Source organism: Bombina bombina, chromosome 3, assembly GCF_027579735.1.
Source record: "Bombina bombina isolate aBomBom1 chromosome 3, aBomBom1.pri, whole genome shotgun sequence".
Classification (NCBI taxonomy): domain Eukaryota; kingdom Metazoa; phylum Chordata; class Amphibia; order Anura; family Bombinatoridae; genus Bombina; species Bombina bombina.
The window spans coordinates 318183218-318199399 of NC_069501.1; the positions used below are offsets into that span (position 1 = coordinate 318183218).

At 36.6% G+C, this 16182-nt stretch overlaps 1 protein-coding gene across 1 annotated transcript in view; it reads left to right on the forward strand.

Moving 5' to 3' along the window:
• The first annotated feature begins 1581 nt into the window (after positions 1–1581).
• IL1RAPL1 (interleukin 1 receptor accessory protein like 1) overlaps positions 1582–16182 on the forward strand; it is a 1236367-nt gene continuing 1221766 nt past the window's right edge. Inside the window, exons 1-2 of the mRNA XM_053705272.1 lie at positions 1582–1990; positions 15187–15466. Coding sequence (XP_053561247.1) covers positions 1582–1990; positions 15187–15466 — 689 coding nt within the window. The remainder of the gene's footprint in view (positions 1991–15186; positions 15467–16182) is intronic.

Consider the following 16182-nt stretch of genomic DNA (forward strand, 5'->3'; position numbering starts at 1 on the left):
AGATTGTGGAGTTTTTGGTGATGGATCACTTTCAATGAGGATTACCTGCTTCCCTGCATCGATGGGTTAGTCAGGGTGACCCTTAAACTGCAGACCAACTGATTGCTTTAGTGGAAAGGTATATTGTGGCAGGAGAAGTTTTGCATCTACCTCCAGCAGATTTACCCTCCTCTCCTATTTGCCAGAACTCTACAAGAACTGGTAAGACTGTTCAAGGGGGAAGGGGGGTGAGAGACCAGCAGTTATATTTACAAGATACAAGGGACACTCCTTTAGTTTAATTAATACTAGACTGTCCCTTTAAATCTTGCACATAGTCACATACTAGGGGGGCACCTGGGAATGGATAAGACTAAAGAAAGGGTCCTTAGAAGGTTTTACTGGCCAGGTGTGTTTAAGGCTGTTGATAATTATTGTTCTTCATGTCCCAAATGCCAGCTAACTGCTCCCACTAAGGATTTTCATAGTCCATTAGTGCCTTTACCAATCATTGATGCGCCATTCGAAAGAATTGCCATGGACTTGATAGGTCCACTGGTGAAGTCATCCAGAGGACACCAGTATATACTGGTTGTCCTGGATAATGCAACCCGCTATCCTGAGGCAGTAACCCTACGTAATAGTTCTGCAAAATTTATAGCAAAGGAACTTATGCTTATGTTTAGTAGAGTGGGTATACCCAAGGAAATTTTGACAGATCAAGGGACTCCTTTTATGTCTAAGGTTACAAAAGCATTGTGTAAACTGCTCCATATTAAGCATCTGAATACTTCAGTATATTACCCTTAAACTGATGGGCTGGTAGAGAGGTTCAATAAGAACCGTAAGAGTATGTTACGGAAGGCAATTGATGTGGATGGAAAAAAATGGGACCTTTTATTGCCTTAATTAATGTTTTCTATCAGGGTTCCTCAGGCCTCAACAGGGTTTTCACCTTTTGAACTTTTGTATGGTCAACATCCACGTGGGTTACTTGATATTGTTAAAGAGACATGGGAACAGGAAACTACACCCTATAGAAGTGTTATTGAGCATATATCTCAAATGCAGGATCGAATGGAGACTGACATGCCCAAAGTTAGGAAACATATGGGAAAAGAAGCACAAAAACACAGTTATAATCGTAATTCTAGGGTTAGAGTGTTTCAGCCTGGTGACAGGGTACTAGATTTAGTCCCTACAGTAGAAAATACATTTTTGGCTACTTAACCCATATGAGATAATTTAAATGGTGGGTGATGTAAGCTATAAGGTGAGTTAGCCAGGGAGAAGAAAACCTGATCAGATATATCACATTAATTTACTGAAGCCCTGGAAGGATAGGGAGGTTCTGTGTGTGGTAAATACAACAGAGATACCTGTTACTGAGCCAGAGGTAAATGTTTCTGAAACCCTATCTGTGCATCAAAAGCAAGAGGTTAAGGACTTTATTAGAAGGAACAGATAGTTTTTTTCCATGATGCCAGGGAGAACTAACGTAATTAAACATGACATAGTACAGAACCAGGGAAAAAAGTTTCCCTTAAACCCTATAGAGTTCCTGAAGCCTGTAGGGAGGCTATTAAATTGGAGGTGGAAAAAATGTTAAAACTTGGGGTGATTGAAGAATCATACAGTGATTGGAGCAGTCCAATTGTGTTAGTTCCTAAACCGGATGGTACTTTACGATTTTGTAATGATTATTGTAAATTAAATTGTATTTCAAAATTTGATACCTACCAAATGCCTAGGGTTGATGAGTTACTAGAAAGACTAGGAAAAGCACGTTATTTAACAACAATTGATTTAATGAAAGGCTATTGGCAGGTACCCCTCACTGATCAGGCAAAGGAGAAAACTGCTTTTTCAACTCCAGATGGGTTGTTTCAGTATACAGTTTTGCCATTTGGGTTACATGGTGCTACTGCAACATTTCAGAGAATGATGGATAGAATTTTAAAGGACCATGTTCGTTATGCTGCAGTGTATCTTGATGATGTAATCATTTATAGTACAGATTGGGAATCACATCTCCCAAAAGTTCAGGCAGTTCTTGACTCCATTTTCTCTGCTGGCTTAACTGTGAATCCTTCAAAATGTACCATTGGTTTAGAGGAAGCAAAGTACTTGGGATATACAATTGGGAGAGGTTTAGTTAAGCCACAGACAACTAAAATAGAAGCCATACAAAACTGGCCCCAGTCCCTAACTAAGAAACAAGTTAGAGCTTTTTTGGGTTTGACTGGATATTATAGAAGGTTTATTCCAGATTTTGCTACAATAGCTGCTCCTTTAACTGATCTTACACCAGTGATGGTTAAATGATCTACAGAAGCAGACAAGGCTTTTAAGCATTTGAAAGATGCCCTGTGTGCCTATCAAGTTTTTTGTAAAGATCCAGATTTTTGTAAAGATTTTATAGTCCAGACTGATGCTTCTGATGTTGGTGTGTACCAAGGGGAGGAGCATCCTGTATTATTTCTTAGTAGAAAATTTAACCAGCAAGAGAAAAATTACTCTATTGTTGAAAAAGAATGTTTAGCTATTGTGTGCTTTGGAGTCTCTTCGGTACTATTTGTTGGAGGAAATTCAGGTTGATTACAGATCATGCTCCTCTCAAATGGATGAGTCAGAATAAGGAGAGGAATGCAAGAGTGACTAGGGGCTCGATTTACCAAAGCCCTATGGCTGCAAGTTCTCACAAGAACTTGCTCGCTGTAATTTATCAAGCAGCGGTCACCAGTCCGCCGCTTCCTTAACCTCTTCACCACCTCTAAGGTGGCGAAATTCAATCTCCGTGGTCGAGTCCGATCGAGGAGATTGACAGCTCCTGCCCTCACGTGATTGGCTGTGCGCGGGCAGGGGGCTGGATTGCACTCGTGTGCAATGTTGATTACCTGCAGGTAATTTCGCCCTGCCACAGGCGAGCTGAGGCATACAGGGGTGCGTATACATGCCCCTGTATGCATCAGCTTTGATAAATCTAGCCCTAGATGGTTTCTTAGTCTGCAGCCTTTTAATTTCTTTGTTGAGCATAGAGCAGGTCTTTTGCAGGGCAATGCTGATGGTCTTTCAAGGTTACACTCTTTAATGTCTATGGTCACTCACTCCACCAAGTGTGAGCTGGGGGGGAGAAAGTGTGACAGAAAGTCTGGTTTGGTGATACAGGGAATATATACATTTCACTTTACCATTTTGCTAAGAAACCCCAGGGAAGTGATTAGTGTTTTTAGTTGTGAATACCTTACAGCTGTTAAAGACAAACTCAGATGTGGCTCATGATTACTGCTCCTAGGGTTTAAAAGGGAAGCATTTCTCTAGCTAGGTAGATTACAGCCAGGCAGGAGGCCTGATATGATGTGTTGTGAAAAATATGATGTGCTAAACCTTTTGCTGGATTTCTGTTTGCTGTTACATTCTGTAAAGGACATTTGTATTGCTGCAGACAGAGATTTGCTGTTTTGGAAGCTTGAGCAGAGACTGAATCTGTTCCTTTTGCCTTACCTGTGAACAAACTGTATGCTGCTGTTAAAGTCACCTTGCTATTTTGGAAGAAAATAAAGTTTTGAAAACTTTAACTGGAATGTCCACTATTGCATTTAAACCCTAGAAGACAGTGGTTGCCAAAGGTTCTTGTTACAATATATATATATATATATATATATATATATATATATATATATATATATATATATATAATATTATAATGTACCTTTAATTAGAATTATTTCCATGGACAGTGCATTCTGATGTTTATTTGTTTGTTTTCCACAATAGATACAATAGGATATCTGTCTAATGGCCTATTACCGCTATTGAAATCAAGTCGTTCTTTTTACAGAGCCGGTCTTACAGTTATTGCAATGTTGCATGAAAAAATGAAACAAGGATTTATTTTTTTACTGTCTTCACTTCCAATCCACCCACATAACTTTCCTTTCTTAGGAAACCTGTTATCACTGATAACTTATATCATTATAGCAGTATTTTTAATTCTCTGCATTTTTTAGAAGAGAGCATGGGAGTTTATATTTCTATTAAAAAAAAGGGCCAAACAATAATAGTCATTAGAGAGTATAATTTTAAACTTTTATTATTTTAAATAATTATGTTTTAGACTTGCATGGATATTTATAATATATAATTATTAATAAACTGTATATATATTATACACTTTAATGGCTTTATCTTCTGCAAGTCAGTTTCAGTTGAAGGGGTGAAAAAGTTTGTCTCTCCCTGCTTCTTCTCAGCCTCCAATGGCGGCCAACCAACATGTCTATGCTTCAACGCTCCTACTCTCTCAATCTCCATCTTCACAGCAGCGCTCCATCTTACACCTACATCACACTTCCAGACTTCAGATAGTGAGTGAATGTTGATTCAACATTCACTAATAGTCTTTCACTCACCCCAGTTCAACTTTCACTTGACACTGATGAGGGTACATTGGAGCCCTGTGTATGTATATAGTATATTCCCCTGGAGTAAGGCATATAGCAATAGTGTGCCTCACCACTTCTGGTGAGACCCACACTATTACAATCATTAAGGGGTTAAGGGGATACAAATATTGTTTTCTTTGCTGTATCTAAAATATGGTATTGCAAAATATATTTTGTAAAACAGATGTCTTTCTGTGTGTGTGTGTATACCCTACACTAAATTACAAATAGCCCTTAAAAGGGCCTTTTGCGGGGCATTGCCCTAAAGTAATCATCTCTTTTACCTGAAAAAAAAATTACAATTCCCCCCCAACATTAAAACCCACCACCCACACAACCAACGCTACTCTAAAACCCACCCAATCCCCCATAAAAAAAACTAACACTAACCCCCTGAAGATCACCTTACCGGGCGACGTCTTCACACAACCGGGCCGAAGTCCTCAAAGAAGCCAGGAGAAGTCTTCATCCAAGCCGGGTGAAGTGGTCCTCCAGACGGGCAGAAGTCTTCATCCAGACGACATCTTCTATCTTCATCCATTCAGCGTGGAGTGGGTCCATCTTCAAGACATCTGACGTGGAGCATCCTCTTCTTCTGATGGCTAAACACAGAATGAAGGCTCCTTTAAATGACATCATCCAAGATGGCGTCCCTTCAATTCCAATTGGCTGATAGAATTCTATCAGCCAATCGGAATTAAGGTAGAAAAAATCCTATTGGTTGATGCAATCAGCCAATAGGATTGCACTGGCATTCTATTGGCTGATTGGAACAGCCAATAGAATGCTAGCTCAAGAATGCCAGCTTGGATGAAGACTTCTCCCAACTTCGTTGAGGACTTAGGCCTGGTTGGGTGAAGACGTCTCCCAGTAAAGTGATCTTCAGGGGGGTTAGTGTTAGGTTTTTTTAAGGGGGGATTGGGTGGGTTTTAGAGTAGGGTTTGTTGTGTGAGTGGTGGGTTTTAATGTTGGGGGGGATTGTAAAAATTTTTTCATATAAAAGAGCTGATTACTTTGGGGCAATGCCCCACAAAAGGCCCTTTTAAGGGATACTTGTAATTTAGTGTAGGGTAGGGCTTTTTTTTATTTTGCGGGGGCTTTTTTTATTTTGTTAGGGGGATTAGATTAGGTGTAATTAGTTTACAAATCTTTATTATTTTCTTTAATTTAGTGTTTGTTTGTTTTTGTACTTTAGATAATTGTATTTAATTGTAATTAATTGTATTTAATTTAGGTAATTAATTTAATTGTAGTGTACTGCTAGGTGTAATTGTAACTTAGGTTAGGTTTTATTTTACAGGTAAATTTGTCTTTATTTTAACTAGGTAGTTATTAAATAGTTAATAACTAATTAATAACTATTGCACCTAGTTTAAATAAACACAAAGTTGCCTGTAAAATAAAAATAAACCCTAAGCTAGCTACAATGCAACTATTAGTTATATTGTAGCTAGCTTAGAGTTTATTTTATAGGTAAGTATTTAGTTTTTAAATAGGAATTATTTAGTTAATTGTAGTGATTTTATTTAGATTTATTTAAATTATATTTAAGTTAGGTGGGGTTAGGGTTAGACTTTAGGGGTTAATAACTTTATTATAGTGGTGGCAACGTTTGGGGGCAGCAAATTAAGGGTTTAAAACATTTATTTTAATGTTTGCTATGTGGGAGGGCCTCGGTTTAGGGGTTAATAGGTAGTTTATGGGTGTTAGTGTACTTTTTAGCACTTTAATTAAGAGTTTTATGCTACGGCATTGTAGTGTAAAGCTCTTAACTACTGACTTTTAAATGCAGTACCAGTCTTGACAGGAGAGGGTGTACCACTCACTTTTTGTCAGACTCGTAATACCGGCGCTAAGCAAGTCCCATTGAAAATATAGGATACGCAATTGACGTAAGTGGATTTGCGGTATTTCCGAGTCTGGCCAAAAAAGTGAGCTGTACACCTGTACCTGCAAGACTCGTAATACCAGCGGGCATTAAAAAGCAGAGTTGGGACCGGCCAACGCTGCTTTTTAAGCCTAACGCAAGACTCGTAATCTAGCTGATAATTATTATATTAATTTATAAATTTATTTAAAGTGCTGCAAAAAACTGCTAGAACTAGACAATATTTGAAATGGACTTCTGGACAATTCAAACTCTTCTAGAAAATCAATGTATGTATTAAATTTCTATTTAACAAAGCAAAGGAACCGAGCAAACATTTTAAACAGCTAGTGAAGAACAAAATGGAATATTATTTATCCACAGTATTATTACTTTTATTTGTTATACTTTATAAAATCACAGCTCAACAAAATATTTTGCATTTCTGCATTGTGTTTTATTGGTTCACAGTATAAATATTTTATTCAGAAGTGTTTGCTAGGTCAGAAATAATTCCATGGATGGAATATGGCAGGATAAAAATGCATAACATTGCAAATTTAAATAACAGTAGTGTACATATTTAAACACCCCATGAACAGATACATCTTATTGCTTTGGACTTTTCTTCAGAAAACTGGTCTCACCTATTGCCATGTTTAAATTGCTAAGATATAACAATAATTCTGATTTCCGCATTATGATTGGAAAGTTGCAAACTTATTTTTACTCACAGGACTCAGAAATTGAATTGAATATTTGCTGCTAAGCCAGGTTGTGGCTGCAGACCCAGGAGTCAGTAGTTCAATTTTCTTCTACTTGGAATCAAATTTTCTCTCCAAATTCATGCAGACAATACTAAGCAATACCAGGAAAGATTCTCTCAGAAGTGTTAAATATTTAGTTATTCACCCCTATAAGTATGTATGCTATAGCCTACTGGGAACCTGTTTATATTGCAGAACGTTCCCATTAATCAGCACAGTAATATACTGAGCTTAGATTCATTCCTAAAGAAACTACTCAATGAATTTTATTTATCTAAAACACAATATTATCTCTCTATAACTAGAGGAATATTTTAATAGATATCACAGCAAGTTCAAAGAGAATACTGAAAAAATAAATTGCTTTTTTTCACCAGTGAAAGAAAAAATATCGACTGATATTATATAGTAGTGGGATTTTTAGTGCAAATATATTTTCAGCAAGATAGATTTATTTATTATGTTATTTTTTTTTTTATTTGTTTATTCTAAAGAAAACAAATGCCAGGTGACCTCAATTCTAAAGTGAAGTCTGAACATACCATATATTTACATTTCATTTCTTGGTATACAAATATGTCTTTAAAAAGATATGCAATCTGGCATCTTACAATAGTATTATATGTTGAGTAAGTGACTTATAAAAGAAAAATAAAACAGACACACTGTTACAGACTGGGGAGATAAAGAACTGTGGGCAATGTTGCACAAGACACTGCTTGTATAATAATACATGAAGGTAGTTCATTGCTGCCCAACAGCTGCAATGTCAGTCGGACAGCTTTGGAGATGTCCGCCCTTGTCTGCCCGGGATTTCTGAGATGGAACCACAATCTGGTATAACAAGTGTGTTGTTATAAGTCTCTTAGGCCTAGATTTAGAGTTCGGCGGTAGCCGTCAAAACCAGCGTTAGAGGCTCCTAACGCTGGTTTTGGGCGCCCGCTGGTATTTGGAGTCAGTGATTAAAGGGTCTAACGCTCACTTTACAGCCGCGACTTTTCCATACCGCAGATCCCCCTACGCCATTTGCGTAGCCTATCTTTTCAATGGGATCTTTCTAACGCTGGTATTTAGAGTCGTTTCTGCAGTGAGCGTTAGAGCTCTAACGACAAGATTCCAGCCGCCTGAAAATAGCAGGAGTTAAGAGCTTTCTGGCTAACGCCGGTTTCTAAAGCTCTTAACTACTGTACCCTAAAGTACACTAACACCCATAAACTACCTATGTACCCCTAAACCGAGGTCCCCCCACATCGCCGCCACTCGATTAAAATTTTTAACCCCTAATCTGCCGACCGCCACCTACGTTATACTTATGTACCCCTAATCTGCTGCCCCTAACACCGCCGACCCCTGTATTATATCTATTAACCCCTAACTTGCCCCCCACAACGTCGCCGCAAGCTACTTAAAATAATTAACCCCTAATCTTCCGACCGCAAATCGCCGCCACCTACGTTATCCCTATGTACCCCTAATCTGCTACCCCTAACATCGCCGACCCCTATGTTATATTTATTAACCCCTAATCTGCCCCCCACAACGTCGCCGACACCTACCTACACTTATTAACCCCTAATCTGCCGAGCGGACCTGAGCGCTACTATAATAAAGTTATTAACCCCTAATCCGCCTCACTAACCCTATCATAAATAGTATTAACCCCTAATCTGCCCTCCCTAACATCGCCGACACCTACCTTCAATTATTAACCCCTAATCTGCCGACCGGAGCTCACCGCTATTCTAATAAATGTATTAACCCCTAAAGCTAAGTCTAACCCTAACACTAACACCCCCCTAAGTTAAATATAATTTTTATCTAACGAAATAAATTAACTCTTATTAAATAAATAATTCCTATTTAAAGCTAAATACTTACCTGTAAAATACATCCTAATATAGCTACAATATAAATTATAATTATATTATAGCTATTTTAGGATTAATATTTATTTTACAGGCAACTTTGTAATTATTTTAACCAGGTACAATAGCTATTAAATAGTTAAGAACTATTTAATAGTTACCTAGTTAAAATAATTACAAATTTACCTGTAAAATAAATCCTAACCTAAGATATAATTAAACCTAACACTACCCTATCAATAAAATAATTAAATAAACTACCTACAATTACCTACAATTAACCTAACACTACACTATCAATAAATTAATTAAACACAATTGCTACAAATAAATAAAATTAAATAAACTATCTAAAGTACAAAAAATAAAAAAGAACTAAGTTACAGAAAATAATAAAATATTTACAAACATAAGAAAAATATTACAACAATTTTAAACTAATTACACCTACTCTAAGCCCCCTAATAAAATAACAAAGCCCCCCAAAATAAAAAATTCCCTACCCTATGCTAAAAGACAAATATTACAAGCTCTTTTACCTTACCAGCCCTGAACAGGGCCCTTTGCGGGGCATGCCCCAAGAATTTCAGCTCTTTTGCCTGTAAAAAAAAACATACAATACCCCCCCCCCCAACATTACAACCCACCACCCACATACCCCTAATCTAACCCAAACCCCCCTTAAATAAACCTAACACTACCCCCCTGATGATCTTCCTACCTTGTCTTCACCATGCCAGGTTCACCGATCCGTCCTGGCTCCAAGATCTTCATCCACCCCAAGCGGGGGCTAGACATCCACTGAAGAAGTCCAGAAGAGGGTCCAAAGTCTTCCTCCTATCCGGCAAGAAGAGGACATCCGGACCGGCAAACATCTTCTCCAAGCGGCATCTTCTATCTTCTTCCATCCGATGACGACCGGCTCCATCTTGAAGACCTCCAGCGCGGATCCATCCTCTTCTTCCGACGACTAGACGACGAATGACGGTTCCTTTAAGGGACGTCATCCAAGATGGCGTCCCTCGAATTCCGATTGGCTGATAGGATTCTATCAGCCAATCGGAATTAAGGTAGGAATTTTCTGATTGGCTGATGGAATCAGCCAATCAGAATATAGTTCAATCCGATTGGCTGATCCAATCAGCCAATCAGATTGAGCTCGCATTCTATTGGCTGTTCCGATCAGCCAATAGAATGCGAGCTCAATCTGATTGGCTGATTGGATCAGCCAATCGGATTGAACTATATTCTGATTGGCTGATTCCATCAGCCAATCAGAAAATTCCTACCTTAATTCCGATTGGCTGATAGAATCCTATCAGCCAATCGGAATTCGAGGGACGCCATCTTGGATGACGTCCCTTAAAGGAACCGTCATTCGTCGTCTAGTCGTCGGAAGAAGAGGATGGATCCGCGCTGGAGGTCTTCAAGATGGAGCCGGTCGTCATCGGATGGAAGAAGATCGAAGATGCCGCTTGGAGAAGATGTTTGCCGGTCCGGATGTCCTCTTCTTGCCGGATAGGAGGAAGACTTTGGACCCTCTTCTGGACTTCTTCAGTGGATGTCTAGCCCCCGCTTGGGGTGGATGAAGATCTTGGAGCCAGGACGGATCGGTGAACCTGGCATGGTGAAGACAAGGTAGGAAGATCATCAGGGGGGTAGTGTTAGGTTTATTTAAGGGGGGTTTGGGTTAGATTAGGGGTATGTGGGTGGTGGGTTGTAATGTTGGGGGGGGGGTATTGTATGTTTTTTTTTACAGGCAAAAGAGCTGAAATTCTTGGGGCATGCCCCGCAAAGGGCCCTGTTCAGGGCTGGTAAGGTAAAAGAGCTTGTAATATTTGTATTTTAGAATAGGGTAGGGAATTTTTTATTTTGGGGGGCTTTGTTATTTTATTAGGGGGCTTAGAGTAGGTGTAATTAGTTTAAAATTGTTGTAATATTTTTCTTATGTTTGTAAATATTTTTTTATTTTCTGTAACTTAGTTCTTTTTTATTTTTTGTACTTTAGATAGTTTATTTAATTTTATTTATTTGTAGCAATTGTGTTTAATTAATTTATTGATAGTGTAGTGTTAGGTTAATTGTAGGTAATTGTAGGTAGTTTATTTAATTATTTTATTGATAGGGTAGTGTTAGGTTTAATTATATCTTAGGTTAGGATTTATTTTACAGGTAAATTTGTAATTATTTTAACTAGGTAACTATTAAATAGTTCTTAACTATTTAATAGCTATTGTACCTGGTTAAAATAATTACAAAGTTGCCTGTAAAATAAATATTAATCCTAAAATAGCTATAATATAATTATAATTTATATTGTAGCTATATTAGGATGTATTTTACAGGTAAGTATTTAGCTTTAAATAGGAATTATTTATTTAATAAGAGTTAATTTATTTCGTTAGATAAAAATTATATTTAACTTAGGGGGGTGTTAGTGTTAGGGTTAGACTTAGCTTTAGGGGTTAATACATTTATTAGAATAGCGGTGAGCTCCGGTCGGCAGATTAGGGGTTAATAATTGAAGGTAGGTGTCGGCGATGTTAGGGAGGGCAGATTAGGGGTTAATACTATTTATGATAGGGTTAGTGAGGCGGATTAGGGGTTAATAACTTTATTATAGTAGCGCTCAGGTCCGCTCGGCAGATTAGGGGTTAATAAGTGTAGGTAGGTGTCGGCGACGTTGTGGGGGGCAGATTAGGGGTTAATAAATATAACATAGGGGTCGGCGATGTTAGGGCAGCAGATTAGGGGTACATAGGGATAACGTAGGTGGCGGCGGTTTACGGAGCGGCAGATTAGGGGTTAAAAGTGTAATGCAGGGGTCAGCGATAGCGGGGGCGGCAGATTAGGGGTTAATAAGTGTAAGGTTAGGGGTGTTTAGACTCGGGGTACATGTTAGGGTGTTAGGTGCAGACTTAGGAGGTGTTTCCCCATAGGAAACAATGGGGCTGCGTTAGGAGCTGAACGCTGCTTTTTTGCAGGTGTTAGGTTTTTTTTCAGCTCAAACAGCCCCATTGTTTCCTATGGGAGAATCGTGCACGAGCACGTTTTTGATGCCGGCCGCGTCCGTAAGCAACTCTGGTATCGAGAGTTGCATTTGCGGTAAAAATGCTCTACGCTCCTTTTTTGGAGCCTAACGCAGCATTTGTTTGAACTCTCGATACCAGAGTTAAATTTATGGTGCGGCCAGAAAAAAACCCGCGGAGCGTTAACAGCCCTTTTACCGCCGAACTCTAAATCTAGGCCTTAGTTTCTTTGTCATTTATCAATTGTAATTTTTGCCTTCCTTTATTTCCTTAGTGTGCGTCAATTTTAAATGCTACACAGTATTAGCCTGATCAATGTAGGAGTTAAAAATCAGTTCAAAATTGGACAGAGGAAAGGAGAAAAGATACATATATTTTTAAGAGATAAAACTTATATTCTGTAAACTATGAAAAACTTGCTCACACACAGTTTTAAATGTTTTTTTGTTGTTTTTTTAGTTCATTCCTTTCACTGCAGTGTTTAATTACAGATATATGCTATGCATGTATACAAATTGCTTTTACAATAACATTATCTATAAGTGAACGGAATCGAATATTTTGCCTGTAACTTAGAATTTTGATGGTTCTTTTTTTTCATTAACCATATAAGTTTTTTTAAATGTATTTCTTAGAAACATTTTAAAGTGAAGGTAAAGTTTGAACATTTTAAACACACAAATAAATATGTATATATTTGCATAATCTAATCGCTAAGTTTTTATATCTGTTTCGTTTATATTTAGCAAATAAAACATATTTATAGTTCCTTACCGTTTCTGTTTTAACTCCTCCCAACCCCTATTTCCTTCTTTTCTGGACTGTGACGTATAGAGCGGTTCCACCCGCTCTATACGTCTCACAAAAGCGCGTTCACAAGGCTCCATTTGACTGCGCCTGCGCAAATCGGCAATTTCACTACCTACTGCCCATGCGCTAATAGGCAAATCCTCTCTCAAGAAGGGATAATATAAATACGCTTGCGCGAAACGGGAGCACAGGTTCCGACATAAACAGAAAAAATGACTGGGCATGCGCAGATCAACTAGGAGGCGGATGATGTGTAGTGACGGCCGCCTAACGGCCAGATTTTCAATTGGGTAATAAAAAAACGTGACAGAGACAGAAAAAAAAAAAAATAACGGGTTGAATTTTGCGGACCTTCAATACATGATTTAAAACAGCAATAACTTTATTTTCAGTGAAATTAAAAAAAAGTGATGAATGAAAGTCATACTGATTTCAAAGAAAGAATGATATTCTAGATCAACATCAATGTAACTTTACCTTCACTTTAAGAATGTAATTTGTTCATTTCAGTCTACCTTTTTTCACTGGAAGAGATACTATATGCTTAAATGTATCCAATCTCTAGTGGAAAACTGGAAATCAATAATGTACAAAAGTCAAAATAAAGTATACAAACTAAATTAGATTGGATAAAAGTGGAATAAAAATAGGCCAAGAGAAATGCACAGATGCAGTAACCAGGTAATGTATAGTACATAGCACTAAACCTTTTATATGAGTAAAATGCTTTTAGTAATATTGGTTGCCAAGCCAACAGTGATTCTCTAAACAAGACAAAGAGACAGATTAGTAGAGGAAATATTTCTCTAGCTTGTGTCACTTTTCAGTTTGTTTCTGACAGATTTTCAGACTATAGTATTCTCAAACACATTCTGAAACATAAAAAAGTATTTCACCCAATATAGCATCCAATTTATTCACCTCTTGTACTGTGCAGCTGTAATAACTTAGAACATTCTGTGTATTTTATTTTTTTAACACCTAAAGGGGCAACATATTTTAAATCAATTTGGAATTTTTACTTACAATATATCTTGTGTGTGTGTGTGGGGGGGGGGGGCTACAAATATATTTCATGTTTCTTAGCCTAGGAGAAAAAAACAAATGTTGACCAAAGAAGTATTGTTCAAAATGGGAATCAATTATTTATTTTTCTATTTGTTTATTTATATATTTGTTGCAAGCTAAGGTGAAATATGGTTTCCAATATCTTTTTTTAAAGGAATTATGTATAAAAAAATTTAAAAACATTGTCTAATGATAGAAAAAATTAATTGGCGAGAGTGTTCATTATTAACCAGTGATATTCTATATCATAGATCAGTTATGTACTTCCTGCTGGTTTAAAAAAACAAAAAAAAAAACAAATAACTAACATAATATTTTTATGCAAATAATATATATATATATATATATTGTATTCTTATCCATGATGCTAAGTGAGCATTTCCCATAACCTTTAACTTGATTTTGGCATTTTAATATACTGCTTTTGACTTTTGAAATCACTAATGAAAACATAAATACTGCAATAATTTTTTATAGAAAAGCTTTGCATACAAACAAGAGACATTAGCAGAAATTAACTTCATATGGGGTGGGAGAACTAGAGAGTCCAACCCATTTTAAATATGTGTTCATGCCACTGCTTCTAATACAATTAAAGGGACATTCCAGCCAAAATTGGAATGCACATGGATGCATTTAGTTTTAAATAAAATTATTTTTGTAATATATATGTATTAGAAAAAATACTTCTAATAAAAGCTATAGCTGTTTCAAAAGTGTATTTAAGTATGCACCGTGCAGCAGCATTTTAAACAAAGCAGTTTTTTAGAGAGCCTAAGGTGCTTCTATCAGTGGGAAATGACTTAATTTGTTAATTGCTGATAAGGTACAAGCCCTATTTGGGCTCTGAGCAGCTGTATTATTTGAAATGCTGGTGCACTGAGAATATCTAGCTATGCTTCACATGCACGTGCAGAGAAATAAAAGAAATGTAAAAATATATATCTACATTTGAAAAAATATTTTTGAAGTTCAAATCGTTTGAGAAAATAATTAGAATACAACTTTTTTATATTAAGTATTTGCTGACCAAGAAATTAAACTAATCTGTGTCGATTATATATGGCAATTGAGAATGTGAATAATAGAGCAGAGGCTTTAGAATTTCTATTTTATCTTTTTGATACTATTTTCACCCTAAAGCAGTTTAAACGCATTCAATTCTCGCTATCAATGCAAGTATTTTAAAAGCAATAATGACTAGAGTCAAAGGATATTTTTCTTGCATCCTCTGGAATTAATTGCAACATTTTCAACAAATTCAAAGGATAATATAAAACATGCTTCAAAATGAAAAATGACTTGCTAATTAAAATGTTCTTGTATTGATAACTTATATTTACTTATGTTTTCTTTCAGCTGATGGATGCACTGACTGGTCTGTAGATTACAAAAAATATCAAGTTTTGGTTGGCGAACCTGTACGGATAAAATGTGCACTATTTTATGGATATATCAGAGCAAACTACACACTAGCACAAAGTGCCGGATTAAGTTTAATGTGGTATAAAAGCACTGGACCTGGAGATTTTGAAGAACCAATAGCTTTTGATGGAAATAGGATGAGCAAAGAAGAAGATGCTATTTGGTTTCGACCAACAGTATCAGAAGACAGTGGGCTTTATGCTTGTGTCATAAGGTATCATTTTCTATAACTGTATATGTATCATTTTTTATATAGATTACTAATTATTATTATACAAATTGACAGTATTCTTATTTAAGAGATCCAGTTAAAGGGACATGAAACACAAAATTATTCTTTCATGATCTAGGTAGTGAATACAATTTTATACAACATTCCAATTTACTTCTATAATCTAATTTGCTTCATTATTTAGATATTCTTTGTTGAAAAAATAGCAGTGCACATGGGTGAGTCAATCACCCGAGGCATCTATGTGCAGCCACCAATCAGCAGATACTGAGCCTATTTAGCTATGCTTTTCAACAAAGGATATCAAGATATTTAAGCAAATTAGATAAAAGAAGTAAATTGGAAAGTTGTTTAAAATTGTATGTTCTGTCTAAATAATGAATTTTTTTGGGGGGTTTAGTGTCCCTTTAAGTAGTTAAGGTGTTCCTGCACTCAGAAGTTTACTTTACGAGACTATCTATCTGTCTGTCTATAACAATGACATTATATTCTATTTTTCAAGCATGACATGTTTATTCTTGGCTCTTCATTTTTAAAACACACAGATATGTTTCACAATCTTGTTTTCATATTTTTCTCTTTATATTGTGTAAAATGTCTGAAGAAAATAAAGGCAAAAGCATTAGTCTTGCATGAGTCAAGTATCAAAACACATTTGCTTTTAAATCAAAGCAAAAAAACTATTCACAATGAAAAGG